Source organism: Eublepharis macularius, chromosome 14 (genome assembly GCF_028583425.1).
Source record: "Eublepharis macularius isolate TG4126 chromosome 14, MPM_Emac_v1.0, whole genome shotgun sequence".
Taxonomy (NCBI): Eukaryota; Metazoa; Chordata; class Lepidosauria; order Squamata; family Eublepharidae; genus Eublepharis; species Eublepharis macularius.
In genome coordinates, this window is record NC_072803.1 from 61,423,625 (window position 1) to 61,441,552 (window position 17,928).

A 17,928-nucleotide genomic window follows, 5' to 3' on the forward strand; every position below is an offset into this window, starting at 1 on the left:
CCACATCCATTCATAGAAATGCAGATCTCGACACTTTCTCACACCTTAGAGAAATGCAAATTGGCAGTTCAAAGGAGCCTACAGTGCTTGTTCTTGCAGCCAAAACAGAGCTGAATTGGTGCTTTGCCCTCCGTAATCACTTGTACATGCAATCACACAAAGGGAGTGCCTGTGAAAGAGGCGTTCACGTGCGCCGAGCAAGAACAGCCTGCACGTGAATTGAGGATACACATACAATCCTGCGCTTGAGTGTCCCTAAGTACTTAGTAACATGTAAAGGGACTCTTTGTTTCATGGCCCTTTGCAACTCTCTTGCAGGCAGGGGCTGTGCTACTGCGCTCCCCACCCCCTGAAGCCCCTTTGTGAGCATTTCACATTATACCGAAGCAGAATGTCAGAGGACATTTGCTTCTGCCTAAGTTCAATGTCTTCCTTTGGAGGAAGAGCCACTTTGGCTGCAGGAAGGCTTCTTGGAGGATGCTTGAATCCACCCCAGTGAGCTTAGAAAGGTGTGACTCTGCTTTGGATTGCACTGGAAATGACTCTGGGGACTAAAGTTTGCCACGTTGGGGCAAACATACAATTACCTGTTTCAGGAGCTGTCTGCCTGACTAATGGGGTAAATTGCAGCTGTGTGTAAGGCTGTTTGGGTTTGGAACATATTAAGGAGATGAAAGGTTTATCTACCCTCCAAACTGGGGTCCCGCACACCAGCTGTTCAGTAGAGAAAGATAAAAGTGTTGGGATCTCCATACAGAGAACTCCTGTCTCTTTGTCCATTTTGACTCTTGGTCACCACTAGCTTGCCAGGCGACTTGTCATCAACTTCCATTCCCATTCCTCAAAAGCCACTGTCCCAAAACAATGTATCAGCAGCTGTTTTCTGGAAGTTTGCTGAACGGTCGCTTAAAGCACCAAAATCCCCGAAAGTTATTCAGTTCGGGACATGTTTGGGGCGGCATTATTTCATTCCTTTCTTTTTACCTTCTCAGAGTAAAAGACGTTTTGAACGGGACTGCAAGGAAGCCGACCGAGCGCAGCAGTATTTTGAAAAGATGGATGCAGACATCAATGTAACAAAAGCAGACGTAGAAAAGGTACAAAAGAGGAACGGGGAGAAGATGTTAATTGTTTCTCTGTTCCGGCCACAGTCATCCAGTAATTGATGTTGTGCCTGCGTGGGCTCAGTTACTGGTGGACACCCTCTTTGTTTATCGATCTGCATGCGTGTGGCGTTTTGCCTGTGGTCTCCATCTCCTCTGGTTCTCCCTATATTCCAGGAACTGCCTTTATTTTTTGTTATCAGTCCCTAGTAAACTCAAACTAAAGTCTTACGATGCCTTACAGAGATCTATTGCAGCATAAGTTTTCATGGATTAGAGTCCTCTTCATCACATGTATGAAGTATGTCTGTGGCATATATGCATGTGAACATGAAAGGGGGGGCAAGTAGAAAGAGCAGGGTGAAAATGACATGAAATACAACAGGTCCAGTCTGTAACTGTTTCACACAAAGCTCTAATGTATATAAAATACACACAGTTACCCTACAGAACAGCAATCATAGATGATATATCAGTAGTACTTGTTGATTCTAGTCTGCTAAAGCAGATCCCATGATAAATCTGTTAGTCTTTAAGATGCCACAAAACCCTGGTTTGTGTTTGCTATATCAGACTAGGGCTGCTCCCCCTCTGGAATTTGTCCCAGTTTTACTTTTGGGGGAAGTTCTTGGGGTGCCTTTAAAAAATTGTTGGTGCAGTAGCTTTCCCATCTATCCTATCGAGATACCAAATGTTGCTGAATTTGTTTGAATAGGACAGGCTTATTTATGGTCACTTTCAGTGGGGTGGCATAGTGTCAAGAAGTGCTTTTCCCTCATATTTTTGCATTCGATTATCTCCATTTCTAGATTTAGCCCATCTGGCCATACTGAACCATGCTTCTGTAACCTCGAAGCTAGATTACCGCAATGCTGTTTACATGGGGCTGTCCTTGAAGATGATCCAGAACCTCCACTTAGTGCAGAATGTGGCTGCTTGTCTTCTGACTGGAGCATGTATGCTCGTGCATCCCGTGCTGCTTTAGAAACATCTACATTGATGGTTGTTTCTAGATTCATTTTAAGATGTTGGTTTGTACCTTTACAGTCGGTATCTGCCTTCTGAACTTTTGCCCCCTCCTCGGGTCTTAAATGGGCCTGAGAGCACATAGAACAATACTGTATGCCCAAGTGCATGCCGTGCAGTGATGTTACCATAATCTGAGACGGTGATGCTTCAGTGTCTCTCTCTGCAGGGGTCTTACAGATTTTTCCAAAAGAGTAAAGAGTCCAGTAGCACCTTTAAAACTGACCAACTTATATGTAGCATAAGCTTTTGAGAACCACAACTCTCTTGGTCAGCTGCATCGTCAGCTTTCGAGAACCACAGCTCTCTTCGTCAGATGCATCGTTAGCTTTCGAGAACCACAGCTCTCTTCATCAGATGCATCTGACGAAGAGAGCTGTGGTTCTCGAAAGCTTATGCTACAAATGAGTTGGATAGTCTTAAAGGTGCTACTGGACTTTTTACTATTTTGCAACTACAGACTAACACAGCTAACTCCTCTGGATCTATGACAGATTTTTCCATCTCTGTAGGCAGGAGAGTGCAGTGTTGTTCCAACACATAGGGCTAAAAATAGTCAGGATGGTCCCATTGCCCTTTGGTGTGATCATGTCCTTCTCCATCAGAAATAACCCCCAGCCCGCAGGCACCTAATTTATTTTAAAGGGGCAGATTCCAGAAGGGGGAGCGGTTCTGTTCTATGGTGACAAAAACAACTAGTTGTCCCAGAGGCACTTTTAGAATTAAGAAGCATGTTGGAGCATCAATGTCTGTGGAGCAGAGCTCCCACCATCGAATATATTTTGCCCACGAAAACTGCCCAGTTCCATCAATTATACTTCTAAGGTGGTTAAACCTTTGTCAGCTGCATTTGCAAAGATGGAGAAAGAGGACACAAACCAGTCTGGAAGATTAGGTCTAAATCTTCACGGGATTCTGCCGTGGGATCTTCCCAGCATGGCCACAGTGCAGGGGTGGGTATAACTCTTTCCCTCCCTCCATGAGGTTTTACTGATAGAAACTGCTTTTATTAGTCCTGGAAGTGAACAAAGGACATCTTCTCTTAACTCCCTTCCAAAGCTAATAAAAGAGCAGGAAATCTTCTGCAAAACGGTGGGGAGGGGTTAGAGCTCAGCCCCCCCCCCAGCACAGCTCACAATCCCAGTTGTTTAAGCGACAGGCACTGCTGGCGCCAGGGTTTCTGGCGCCTGTGATGACCCTCTGATGCGCGCATGTGTGCATAGCACACGCACGCCACGGACTGCGCGTTGACGTCATCACATGATGATGTCATCACGCAGCGCAAGACGGGGGCATTGGCCAGCAGATGGCTGGGGTGGCGGGCGGAGGGTGCTCTGCGTTCCGCACGCCGCCCCGGCAGCGGCTCGTGGCTGCTGCGCCCGGCTGGGGGCGTGTGGTGACGGCGGCAGCGGCATGGGGCTGGCTGGCTGCAGCAGCTGCGGCCCAGCCATGCCAGCTCCACAGAGCGTGCCTCTGCCCCTGACACCCCCTCCAGTGCCCCTCTGGTGCCCTCGCGCCCTGAGGCCACCGCCTACCTGGCCTCAATGGGCACGCCGGCCCTGGCGAGAGGGCAGGGGCCCGCAAGGGAAGGGGAGGACTTAGAGAGCCAGTTTGGGGCAGTGGTTAAGAGCTGCAGGACTCTAATCTGGAGAGCCGGGTTTGATTCCCCACTCCGCCTCTTGAAGCCAACTGGGTGACCTTGGGTCAGTCACACCACCTTGGAGCTCTTTCCGTCCCATCCATCTCACAGGGTGATTATTGTAAGGAAAATAATACATACTTTGTAAACCACTCTGACTGGGCGTTAAGTTGTCCTGAAGGGCGGTATATAAATCAAATGTTGTTATCATTATAAAAATGAGCACAATATTAATAAGAACGTAGCAAGCACCCTCTTTGTAAGTGACCTTCTGTTCGGCCCTCCCTCCACCCGGGATGGTCGCCCTCCTCCACCGAGCGCGCAGCCCTGGGAGGGACGCACATGGAGTGGCAAGGGAGGAAGGGGACACCCGCTCAGCCAGCCAGACCAACCCTGGCGGCCAACGGGGTGACAGATGCCGCAGCCAGATCGCCCCCACATCCTGTTCAGCCCTTTGTATGGTTTGCCAGATCAAGGTACTGGCATGCTGGTTGCAAATGACCTGTGTTGGCTGACGGCAACTAGGTTTCAACTCATCTGCTTAGGTGGTGGTCGGGAGGAGGCAGTTTTTAAACACAGGACACAAATATTTGAGCATTGGCAGGCAGCAGGCAGCTTTGCGGGCCTGCAGTAGGCATGGGTGTGCCACTTTGAAGGGCAGCACAGCCTGCTTTGTGTGACTGCTCCCCTCCCTCATGCAGCAAGTCTATTTTGTAAATAAACAAGAATATAGAAAATAGCTGACAAAGGAACTGATCCTGTAAGAGGCTTCCCCTTTATACTGCTTGGGGAAGTGGGAGAATCAAACTTAGAGCGGAACTACAAGTGACAAAAGGCAGAGGTTGGCCACTAGTCAGCTTCCCTCAAGTTTTGATGGGAAATGTAGGCATCCTGGTCTCGCAGCTTGGCTCTCCAACTTCTGTCCAATGGATTTTTCAACTGTCACTTGTCCAACATTCCACCAAGCTGCCTACATTTCCCATCAAAACTGGAGGGAAGCTGACAAGTGTCCAATCTGTGCCTTTTGTCACTTGTAGTTCCGCTCTCAGTGTTTATGTAGACTTTTACAAAATACAAAAACACCTCTTCACTTTTGTCATTCTTACAACATCCCTGTAAGACAGATCGGCCTCAGGCCGGAGTGATTTGCAGGAATGAAATGTTAGAGCAGATGAGGCGCTGCCTCCAAAAACGGGAGCTGCCCATCCTCATCTCTTGGATTTTTATGTCATCCTTCCTCCAAAGAGCTCAAGGTACTGCCTGTGTACCCTGAGAAAGATAAATGTGAGTTAGCCAAATAGCATCCTCCTGGACCAATTCAAGTCAGGAAAATGACATGGGTGGGGGAAACTGAAGCCCCTCCTAATGCACACCATGGTCCTGTCCCTAATTAGGCACCACGTGCATGGAATTGAGGAGAACCTGCTGCCACTCATGTCTGGCTGTGGCAGGGTGGGGGGACCCCAAACCCAACCTGTGTAATCCATAACATAGATGAAGATGGTGGCCTTAAAGTAGCTGACCTAAAAGTAGCAGTTTGCTGACTGAAAAGTAGCAGTTCTCCTGCAGAGGAATGTCAAAGGGAGATTAGAAAGAGAGACTGCTGAATTACAACTGATAATGAAGCACAAGACCATGCATCCGCCTGGACTGAATCTAGACTTAGGCTTTCTGGCTCATTAACAGTGCTGATTTCTCCACACCCCACCCTATCCAATCACGCCTTCTATTGTCATTCACTGGCTCTTGTAATTCTGTAATCACTCCATTCCCCAAGATATAAGGATGGATGGACTCACATTGTAGCTGTATCTGAAGAAGTGAGCTGTGGCCTATGAAAGCTCATATCCTGCCACAAATTTTGTTAGTCTTATAGGTGCTACTGGACTCTTGCTGTAATCCATAACTTGTGAATCAACTCCATGGAGGTGTTGCGAGGAAAAGAGGAGAAGGAGCTGACGCAGGGCTGGTGTTTTGGGGGGGCAGACATGCACCTTCCAAATCTGATTCTCTAGTTTGCAGTGTGTGTGCAGCTGGTGAGAGTTGAACTAAGGATTTCCTGCTTCACGCCTTTAGCCTCTCTGCTACGCCAGGCACAATGATGCGTCAATAATATCACTGCACAGAGAGGACACTGTTTTGCAAAATGTGTGCATCCTTTGCTTTGCCATGAACATGTGATGTGGGTCTCACGGTGAGTAATTCCCCAGTGCAGAAGAGGGTATTGTTCAGTCTAGGGACTGTTGGGGAGGTTTGTGGCGGGGCGGGGGGACAGGAGTGTAGTTTTAGCAGTGCTTCAAAAGCTGCTCAGTCGCAATGGGTGATGCAATAGGGCTGTGTTTTTTTCTGCCTTGTCTCTACCGCTGCTCAGTATTGTTGGCGCCCCTCTTTCCTTGGCTGTCGCGTTCTCACTTCCAAAAACTTCCTGGCCCTCACAGCGAGACACTCTGGCTTCATTCAGAGACAGTCGCTGTTGTTCTTGCCGGTTCAGTGACCCGCTTGCTCCTCAACCAATCTGATTGTGGACCCTGTTTTTAGGGGGGGAAATCTCAGTTGCATTTCCTTACCCTTGATATCTTTTTGGGAGGGGGGGCAGTAATTTTTTCTCCATATCTGGAAAGTGCATTTTAACAGAGCAAGGCGTATATATTGCCCAAAGGTGCGATACGTTAGCATTGTTTTTCTAAGGAAAAATACCCTTTCTCACTAGCTGAGTCACTTGGCCATCCCCTGAGCAAGAAGTGGGGAGTGAGTTAAGAAGAACTTTGAGATTAGAAGCCCAGGTCCTACGTTTAATGAGTAGTGATCAAAGTTGTGTAGCGTCCTCTCATGTATTATGAACTTAATGTGTATGATATGGAGGCCTATGTAAGTGTAACTCCTATTTGCATGATTGCTCCTTTCTCCTCCTTTTTAAAAAAAGGAAAAGAATTGCACCAATAAGGCCTCCCTACACTTATAGATCTCCCGTTTCCAGGGCGTTTTTTCTGGGAAAAGAGGTAGTGGAACTCAGTGGGTTGCCCTCGGAGAAAATGGTCACATGGCTGGTGCCCCCGCCCCCTGATCTCCAGACAGAGGGGAGTTTAGCCATGTGACCATTTTCAAGAGGTTCCGGAACTCCGTTCCACTGCATCTCCACTGAAAAAAAGCCCTGCCTGTCACATACCTTGCATTATGTGCATGGTACAGAGGAGGAGTAACTGCTGCTTCACCCTACAAGTCATGCCGCCAGTTGGGAAGAGCACGAACTGGGCCACAGACAGAGCTAGATGGGGGACCAAAAGGTCATCTAGTCTATCTCACTTTTGCTAGGGCCATCAGTTTTTAATGGAGCCTCCTCCTGTATTGATCATGTTACCCATCTTGGGCCACAGGGAGGCGCAAAGCAGCAAGACTTTGCTCAGCCAAGCCTCATCAACTACCAAGGAAAATAACAGTATTTGGTATTTATACAGTACTGAAAATGCATTATATATACATTGATGCTTATCAGAACTTCCAACAGCCATATAAGGTAGGCCAGTATAAATATCCTCTCTTATCTCTGCCTCCACCCATGTTATGGAAGAGGGAGGTGCTTTGAGGATAAGAGCAGATATTTATTTGTGTTAATTTAAGTATTTTAATTATAGATTCCCAAGGGAGCTTGCAAAGGGACAGCGGCTACAGCTGCTACGGCAAACGCAATAAAAAACACAACCTCAGCAGAGCAAAACAGCACCACGATCATTTAAGACAAGTAAGCGGCAATAAAAATAATAAAGTAACTCACCAAAATTAAACTCTGTAAACCAATACAGTAAGTTTCCGATGGCAATTAAATAAATGAAATAATCTGAATCAAGTCAGTTAAAAGCAGCAAAGGAATTCTTGTTTCAGGGCCATCCAGGGAATTCATGGCTCACAAGGCCAAACCAGACTTTACATTTCATACTAGGCTGCCCTGGGGACTTGCAGCCGTACTGCAGCAGAGTTCCTGGTGGTAACCCCGTTTAGAAGCGCCACAGGGTTGGGTCCTGCTTCTGATCGGGGCCATGGTGTGTGGAGGGGGAAGAGGCTCTTGTCTCCCCCTCACTGTTTTCCAGTGCTCAAATGGCCCAGAGGTATTACTTGCCCCAAAGGGAAGCTGTATGCTGATCCACAGATGTTTTTGGCCATCCTCATCAGACAGGCCAGTGGGGGGTGGGGAGCAGTGTCGGGTCTGTGGATCTGGATAGAAAGGTGAAGGGCATGGAGGATAGATTTGTGGCTGCTTAGCTTGCTGGAGGTGTCTTGTCCTGCACTAGGCACGTGGCAAGGGTGAGGGGAAGGCAGAGGGGGCACCTCTTGCGAAGACTACAGCCACAGTCTTGCAGCTGCTGTGGCCCACAGCAGCAGCAAGACTGTAAGGAGTCCCTGGTTCGAATCTGCAGCATGTCCTGGTCATCCTGAAGTGTGAGGTTTGGAGCCCAGTTTGTGCAGAAGGTTCCAACTGATGGGACCAGAATTTTAAAGGAGCTGTATTTTCTGCGGAGAAAAAGGATATGAATGATCATGAATATATATGGAAGATGGCAACTCAAGAAGATAGTTCAAGATGGGTAGCCGTGTTTGTCTGTTTGTGGCAGCTGAAAGTTCAGCAGCACCTATAAGACTCACAAAATTTGTGGCAGTGTGTGAGCTTTCGTGAGTCACAGCTCGCCTCTTCAGGTATCTTCAAGCTCACTTCTTCAGATACCTGAAGATGTGAGCTGTGACTCATGAAAGCTCATACTCTACCACACGTTAGTCTTCTAGATGCTACTGGAGTTTTGCTCTTTTCAACAACCCAAGGCTTACTGGATCAGACCAACAGTATACGTCTGTTGACTGTCCTTCCCTCTATAAATGCGTCTAATCCCCCTTTAAAGCTGCCTGAACAAACGGCCAAGATTGGGAATTAGAGTTTGTATGTTGCCATAGCATTTGCCCATGAAGACAGCAGCCAGAAGCACATCTGGCAGCTTTTATTGGCCATAGACTGATTTCTGAGATTGGACCATTTGGGACTGTTAGTTTCATTTGAAATTACTGCTGCTTTCTGTTAAGCAGGGCTTTTTTTCAGCTGGAACGCAGTGGAACAGAGTTCCGGCACCTCTTGAAAATGGTCACATGGCTGGTGGCCCCGCCCCCTGATCTCCAGACAGAGGGGAGTTGAGATTGTCCTCCGAGGGCAATCTAAACTCCTCTCTGTCTGGAGATCGGGGGCGGGGCCACCAGCCATGTGACCATTTTCTCCAAGAGCAACCCACTGAGTTCCACCACCTCTTTTCCCAGAAAAAAGCCCTGCTGTTAAGTATTTACAATTGTCCTGGTTGTTGGATCTAATTGTTATGTTTGTATAGGGATTATTATATTAAATATCTTTGGTTAGACTGGATCTGTAAATAGATAACCATTTTGGAGATTATCAGAATTTGGATCTCAAGCAGCCTCAATTTTGTGCCGGGGTATTAATCAGCCTCCCTTTCTTCCTCCCTCTCTTTTTTCCTTTATACGTAATGTACAGCCTTTATAATAGAAGCGACACTGTTAAGTAGCCATCTTATAGGACTGTCTCACCCAAATAGGAAGCTCTCCCAGTCAGACTGACCACAAACAAATAGTGGAAACCCACAACCGGGAGTGGATACTAAAACACAATTCTCAAAGTTGTTTTTTTATAATTAAATAAGTGCAAGATGCTACGTGCCAAATGCTGACACACAAGAGACTCCATGTGTGTCAGAGCCAAGCTACAAGTGACGCCTTACACAGGTTGGACATTTGTCTGCTTACCTCAAGTTTTGATGGGAAATGTAGGCGTCCTGGTTTTACAGCTTGGCTCTCCATTACAGCTGCAAGACCAGGATGCCTACATTTCCCATCAAAACTTGAGGGAAGCTGACAAGTGTCCAACCTGTGTCAGGCGTCACTTGTAGCTTAGTTCTCAGTGGATGCAGGGTGGACTTTATGAATATCCCCTGATGAAGTTGGTCCAATGAAACAAGACACATTCGCCGGCCCTTGTTGAGATTGTGGAACTTGTTTCCTGTGATTCCGGTTCCACCTGCAGCAAAAAGAAAAAATAATATGAATATGTAAGATATGTAAGATATGTACACTGAGAGATCTCTGTCTTTTGGTGCTACACCGCTGAAGATGCCAGCCACAGCTGCTGGCGAAACGTCAGGAACTACAATGCCAAGACCACGGCAATACAGCCCGGAAAACCCCCAACAACCAATATGTAAGATTGATGACCATCCAGGATCTGTAGTAGTTTTTGTTCCCTTTGGGATCCATTTTTGCTGTTGCGCCGAGAGAGAAAGAGAGTAAGAATCAACTGCTAACTCTCTGTTGGATGCCAGTTTCATATTACAATCTATGAACTTTATTGCATCTTTGGAGAGGAGGAGAGAAAGAATGAACTGCAAACTGTTCATATTACAATCTACATTACAATATGAACTGTTTCATATTACAATCTATGGACTTAGTTGGCCGTAATATTGTATTTATTGGATTGTGGATATTTTGCATGTCTGTTAGATATTTATTGTAAATGTATTTATATGTACTTGGCACGTAGCACCTTACACTTACTTAATTATAAAAAACAACTTTGAGAATTGTGTTTCCGTATCCACTCCCGGTTGTGGGTTTCCACCTTATAGGACCGTGGCAAGAAATCATATGTATGAAACACCTTGTATCCTAGAAATAGTACTAGAGGAAAGCTAAATAATAGCATGGTTATAGTATATCTCCTCTGTAGTGCATGGCTTGGCCCAGATTTTTCATGGGGAAAGAAGAAGTGACTTGTGACTTACGGCGGATGCTGAGGATGGACAGGCACCTGGGGTAGAAGCACTGTAGCCATGGCTAGTAATGGAGGCCACTGCTTACTCCTAGGTAATGAACACAACAACAAGGGGAAAAGCCTGGATAGTGGAAACTGTAAACAACAAGTCCGGGAATATACAGTAGTAAACCAACAGTTCTTTTTCTTTTTTCTTATAAACACTGTATTGGTGCAAAGGTGCACAAGTGCAAAGTGCAAATGAATAAATATACAATAAATACAATCAAATTTCTTGTTTCTTCTGTCCAAGTCGTTATGATGATGACAGTGTCCAAAAGGAATGTTGTAAAAACCCACAATGGGGACTCAGCAATATACAAAGGGAAAGTCACAGTGTTAGAAGGGGGTACTCCTAGGTAATGGCTGGCTATCCTTCTCCAGCTGGTGACAAATAGCCACTGCCTTCTGCCAGCGAATGCTGGTGCCACCTCTGCTAGTCTCCTCAGGGCTGGTTGGGCTGTGCAAACAAACCCCGGGATCAATTAGGGTTCCCATATTTGGGGAGGTGCCAGTGAAACACTGTGCAAACCAGAAAACACGCCCCCCCCCCAGATCTCTTGCTGAGAGGGGGCTGGGAAAGGGCTCTCAGATCAGGCATGGCATTGCTTCCCAGCAGCCTTTACAAGGTTGGATCAGATCCCATAGTGCCACTATGGCTTGTGGATCCATTCTTTGACCATTTGGGGAAATGTGCTGTTCCATAGTAGCTCAGATGGCTTGCAAGTCTGATCGACGTGTTCTGGGCCAGGCTCAGCCTCCAGCTCTGCTTTTTAGTGGTGGCATCTCTCCCAGAAACTGCCTCGTTCAGCATAGGCCACAGTGCGCTGATGGAGCACGTACACTTTCCTTTGTGGGAGGGAAAGTAGCTGTTGAGCCATTTTTAGCAGAAAAGCTGCCGAAGGAGAAAGGGTTAAGAAGGCCCCTTCTTTCCCTGCATAGGTATTCTCCTTCAGATTGCAAGTTTCCCTGATGGCATTTTATAAAAGGGGAAACTGTTTGGGACAAGCTACATGCCACAGGCCCAAGCTGCATGCCACAAAGCATCCTGTACTATTTGCCCTTGGAAAACAAATGCAGATTCTGGTGAAGTAAAAGTCTGAATCGGTCCTCAAATCCTGTGCTTTAGAAATGCCACAGGAACTGCTTTGGGGATGTGAGCCTCTGCAGTTCTCCTTCGCTGGCTGCAGTTTTGGCTTGTGGATCCATTCTTTGACCATTTGGGGAAATGTGCTGTTTCATAGTAGCTCAGATGGCTTTCAAGTCTGACATCCTTATTGGGTAGGCTGGAGTTTATCTGATGTTTCCCTAAGTTACAGGCCCTTAAAATGCTGATGTCATTTAAGCAAGGTTTTTTTAACAGCACCTTTCTTTCTTTCTTTCTTTCTTTCTTTCTTTCTTTCTTTCTTTCTTTCTTTCTTTCTTTCTTTCTTTTTCTCCCTCCCCCCTCCTCCTCCCCCTCTGTATGAAGTATTGGCACACTGATCAAATGTTGTCAGAATACAGTCAGTTAAATACCTATTGTATGACCATAGCCAAATATTCCCTGAAGCCAAGAAGACCACTCTATAGATAGCAACGGACGCCCCCGCCTGCTTTCATTCTAGCGTCATGGGTGAGCAAGAGTAGAGCAGCCCTGAAGCAGTCTGGGCAAATCTAGCAGGGGAGCAAAGCTTTTCCTTTTCTCCCAATAGAAAGCAGGCAGAGTGGAACACGAAGACTCCAACTAGATGGAGACCGATTATGGTTTAAAAGCAATGTATATTGTTACCTCCAGGAGTAATTCCATCCTGGGGCTTGCAGCAGCTGTATTTTCTATGGGCAGTTACATCCCAGGATTTAAAAGTGCACCACGCAGCCAGACCTGGCCTCCAACCTGTGTTCCCTGCCCCACAAATGCAAAAAGATGAAACTGACACGGTGAGTAGAACCCCAGACTTTTAAAAAGCCTACAAATTTTCCATGATCAACACACATTCAAAGGGGCCCATTTGTTTCTTTCCATTCCCTATGTGGAAACGATACCCCGCCACCCACCAGGTCTTTCTCTTTTATTTTCCCCAGTGTAGGAAACATTACAGGTTTGAGAAAATGCCCGTCTTCTGGTGCTGTTAGAAATGCAGGAGATCAGCTTGCTGGTGAAAACCAGGACTAAGATGTGCAGTGCCTTGAACGCTTTGAAAAGCCGTGTATCAGTGTGGCGTTGTTGTTCTCATCATCTTAGGGCCAAGCTACACATGACGAATGACACTTGAACAGCAAGTGTATTTCTCCCTGTTCACTTGCCCTCCACTCAATCCACTTGCCATTCAAGTGTCATTCGTCATGTGTAGCTTGGCCCTTAGATGGTTCTGAAAAAGACACCTTCAAGGACAGCTGTACAATCCAAAGCAGAGTTTCAACTTCCCATGTCCGTTGAAGACAGTGGGCTTAGAAGGGTATAACACTCCTCGGGGTGACCCTGTATGTTTATCTCATGCTATCAGCCATGTGAGTTAAATGGCACCTTCAGGTTTAGAGGCAGTTTATCTCTGAATGCCAGTTGCTTGGGGGGAGGCAAAGGGGCGCTGTTGCCTAGGTGTTGTGGGCTTCTTGGAGGCATCTTGGCCATTGCTTAAAACTGGGTGGACTAGATAGGCCCTTGGTCTGTTCTAGCATGCTGATTACCTTGCTGGATTCCTTAAAACACCTGTGTAAGGTAGATCCAGAGGAGTTAGCCATGTTAGTCTGTAGTCACAAAATAGTAAAAAGTTCAGTATCACCTTTAAGACTAACCAACTTTATTGTAGCATAAGCTTTCGAGAACCGCAGTTCTCTTCGTCAGATGCATGGAGGGTATGAAGAAACTGGCCAGAGATATATAGGCGGTGAGGGGAGGGGGGAGTAGATGCAAATCAGTTGCAGAAGTCACGAAAGAGCTGGAGTGCACAATGTCAGGCTGTGTGTGACCCCCTCCCCTCCATAGCTGGATCTGAATGAAGAGCCTGAAGGGCAGTTACTTCTGATAATGAGATAACCATCCAGAGTCTCTATTCAATCCAAGTCTGATTGAGTCAAATTTACATAGGAACTCCAATTCAGCAGCTTCCTGTTGGATTCTACTTTGGAAATGTTTCTGTTGAACTCTGGCGGCCTTTAAGTCCTTGATGGGGTGTCCTAGTAGATTGAAGTGTTCTCCTACTGGTTTCTGGATATTGCCATATTTGATGTCAGATTTGTGTCCATTTATTCTTTTGCGCAGAAGATGGCTGGTTTGCCCTATGTACAGAGCAGAGGGGCATTGAGGGTCTTCCCCTCAAAAATAGATGAGGCTGAGAGTTAGCGACTGGCCCAAGGTCACCTGCTGAGTTTTATGGTCAACAGGACAAAAGAGGAACAAATCCACGGGAAGCACAATACAGATAATCGTGCCAATTTAACAATCATTCACAAAAATGTATTGAAAGTGCAAGTGCTATAGATAATTCATAAATATTTCATACAGTCTCATTTCATACATATATATCAATGGATCAACCAGGGAACTTTTCTTGGGTACATAGTGACCAACCGGGTACAATATAAAGTCTCTTGGAATATAGTCCTCCCAAGTCCTCCTTGATGTTAACAAGCAGAAAAAGGTGAAGCTGAAAGATGGAGTTCCAGACCACCGGAGTTTTATGGTCAAGCAAGTGTTTGAACTGGGCCTTCCAGTCCGATGCTCTAACCTCTTCCCCGCACTGGTGAGGAGGACTCGCTGCACAGTGGGCATTCCTGCATGCATTCGTCTGCAGAAAACCTTACGGCGGCTTTTTAATCTCAGTCCAAATGCTGTTTCGGCTAGCCTATCTCCCTCATTAGAGCTTTGTTAATATTTTTTGGGATAAACGTTCCCACTCATTAACATGTTGAGATAATCTGGCAGAATTTCATTTAAAACCTCAGATTACATGTCCTCGGGTCGGTTAATGACGAGAGCTCACGATTCTCCTCCGCTGATTGCTTGTTTGCTCATTTGCACCAAATTTGGGATGCAGCCACTTGCCTCTCGGCTTCCCAGCCTCATTAGTAGTCTTCTAATTGCTGTAAGCAACTGCCTCCTCTTCCCTCCTCCGCCTTTGGATCCCAGCTAGGGCTGTTAAGAGAAATTCTCTTAATTCTTCTGCACCCAGTTTCTCCCCAAAATCCAACAATCCTTTTCTTTTCCTCTTTTTAGCCATTTGGAGTCAGTTTCTAAACAATTCCTTTTTGATCAAAGAGAAATTTGAAGGGAGGTTCTGCAGAATTCCACTCTGTAGATGCTCAGAGGCAGACTGGGTCTTCCCAAGCCTTCCTCTCTTCCTAGTAGAGCGCCACTCTGGGGTGTCGAACAAAACAACTACAAGGGCTGACGTTACAAAAGGGTGCCTGGATTTCTCTTGGAAAAGAAATAAAAGTGAAATCCTGTTCTTAAAAGAGCAAAAAGAGAATAAGATGGCTATATCTTAAAAATTACGGGAAAAGGAACAACACCCATTGGAAGGAAGCAACAACCATTCCAAAGTGGCCATTAGTGGTCCTTGCTACACATCCTAAATTGCCCATAAGACTAACAAAATTTGTGACTCATGAAAGCTCCTACCCTACCACAAATTTTTGTTAGTTTTATAGATGCTGTGGGATTCTTGCTCTTTTCTACTGCTACAGACAGACTAACACGGCTACCCATCTTGATGCATCTGAAAAATAAGAGATGAGTCACTGGTGAGCTTTTCTGCCTTCCGCTTCTGAGTGCGCAGGCTGGGGTGGTGATGGCGTGGATAAGCCATTGTTCTGGAAGTGATGTAAGGAGAGGCAGGAGTGAGGCCAGCGCACCATTTAAACATGAGTATAAGAAGGCAGGAGCCGATAAAAGAGCTTTATGCTGAGTTGGCGCTCATACCTTGTCCTGAGTTTCTGACTCTGAAGTCCATTCTTACACTGTTCACATTACATTGCTAAATTTTGTAAACACCTTGAGTCTCAGCTAGAAAGGCAGAAATAAACTAACTAAATAAGGACAGCCCACCCACCACCATGTCCATTTAGCCCACTAATATCTGCCCAACTGACAGCTGGGCTCTTTCCAGGAACTTTCCCAGCCTGCTAAGTGAGAGCTAATCTACACGAGATGCCCGACACATGTCGGGTTCTTGCAAGTTTACCTAGGAAGTGTAGTCGGGCCTGCCCTTGAGCTCCCGGAGGAAAGCCGGAGCAGAGTGGATTTTTGCAAGAGAGTCTCTTGCAAATATCTGCTCTGCTCGGGTTTTCCTCTGGGAGCTCGGGGGCGGGGGACATGTCAGAGCAGCAGCAGGGCCAGAAGGACGGGAGGGAAAGAGTGAGTGAAGAGAGCCCAAAGAGAGCTGTCTGCTGCTGCTAGCCGCCTGTCAGCTTTGGACTCGGCTCTGAGGGGACTATTTAAAAATGGCACCTACAGCTTGAAGTGGTTAGGTTCAGGATTTTACCACCTGCTGCATATGTAGACCAAGCTTCAGTGTGTGTGAAGAGAGGGAAGCACATGCTATCTGTTTAAACCATACCTTCAAGAAATGCATACTTACGTGAAATATTTATAGCATTCTTTATCTCATACTCCAAGTGGCTTAACAAAGCAACAAAAAGCAAAGGACACAAAACCAGAAGTTTAGACACACACACACACACGCAATCCAGTTAACCTGAGTTGGAAATGTACCGTCTGGAATACGGTAGCCTTGCAATCTACCAGCGCTGCCCTAAGGATACTCTGGGTCCCTACCCTAAATGTTCAGCTGCTTTCATTTAAAAAAATGAAAAATGAATGGCTGGGAGGTCTGGCACATCGTTACACATTCCCTCTCATATTGCCTTCCCATAAAACTAGCTGTTAATCAGGCTTTAACGTGCTCAGTAAGTTGTAAACCTGCTTACAAATACCAGTTTTCTGCTCCACAAGTGCAGAGGCACTAAGATAACTGACAAGGGCTTGGAATTAATTGTTTGTTTTACCTTTATAAGAAGAAATTAACATTTTATTATTTATGGAATGAATGTATAGGCCACTTCTGCAAGACTAGAGGCTTTTTGCAATAATAATGTTATTAAAATCAAAGTGGGGCGGGGGGCAGAGAGGCCCCTTCATCACCTTGGCTGGAACCAGTGGTCATTTAGCTCTTGTGGAAAGGCCACAGAATCTGGTCAGTGTATAAGACCTGCCTCTCTAAATGGGTTGATTTTCCTCTTCCCATCCTACCTGGAGGATGCCCAGAACAGCGACTCACATAGAAACATCAGGGGTGGTCTGAGCTCGTTAAGAGGATACCATTCCTCACGCTTCTGTTCAAGTCACTCTTCTGGTCCTCCCTGCTGACTGGAAGAAGACAAGTCCAGTATCGTGACTAGAGGTGGGCACGATCCAAAAAAAAAATACCGATCAAGCTGATCGTGGATCGGCGCTGGCGACGATCCCGAATTAACGATCCACACCGATCATCTCCCGTTTCCGATCCATGGATCGTGGAGGCAAAAGCGGAGGGGTACCCCGCTGTTCCCAGCAATACAGAAACGGTGGCTGATGCCAGCGGCATCTGTGTTTGTGTTTGGCTGTCTGTGTTCGGCTGTCAGAGCTGCCTATCAGGGTTTGCAGGGATGAGATTGGAGTGCCCATGGCTACAGAACACCCCCTTCCCCCTCCCTCCCTTGGGTGTCTTCTCCTAGCTGGTGACTGCTTTGCTGCTCCGTGGTTGGAAGGAAGCCCTGTTGATCAAGGCAAGCTGGGCTTCCATTCGGGTTTCCAGGGTGACAGAAGGAGGGCAAACACAGCTCAGGCATTCCCCTGGCTCCGTTGCCAGGGGAATAGATTGCTGGCGCCTGAGTGTCTGGCTTCCCGATCCAAGCACAATCGCCCCGATCAAGCCCACCTCCCGACCGCTGGATCGTTGGCCGTGCCCTAGCACAATCCGCCGGGGCGCGATCGCCATTATTGTGGGTTTTTTTCTATCGTAATGCGGATCGTGCCCATCTCTAATCGTGACTTAAGCAGAGATGCAAAATGTAGCCTCCCTCTTAGGGTGGGCAATCTCTGAGCATCTCTGAATTAGGTGAGATTCTGTAACACTCACCCTCAGGGCTCATTTTGAGGGGGAACACGCAGGAATGCAGTTCTGGCAATTCCCCAAAGAGGTCACATGTCAGGTGGCCCTGCCCTCCTGACTCTCAGCCATTTTGGGCCTGTTTCAGTCTGGATTGGGGCCGAAACGACCCGGATCGGCCCTCTGACGGGTGGTGAATCACTCTCCCACTCACCAGTGGCCCGATCCTGACCA

At 46.7% G+C, this 17,928-nt stretch overlaps 1 protein-coding gene across 3 annotated transcripts in view; it reads left to right on the top strand.

Annotated features, from left to right (window-relative positions):
* The window catches only part of FNBP1 (formin binding protein 1), a 254,629-nt gene that overhangs the window by 135,902 nt on the left and 100,799 nt on the right, over window positions 1–17,928 (top strand). For all 3 annotated transcript variants that reach the window (XM_054997229.1, XM_054997230.1, XM_054997231.1), the window contains exon 6: window positions 993–1,097. In XM_054997229.1, coding sequence (XP_054853204.1) covers window positions 993–1,097 — 105 coding nt within the window. The remainder of the gene's footprint in view (window positions 1–992; window positions 1,098–17,928) is intronic.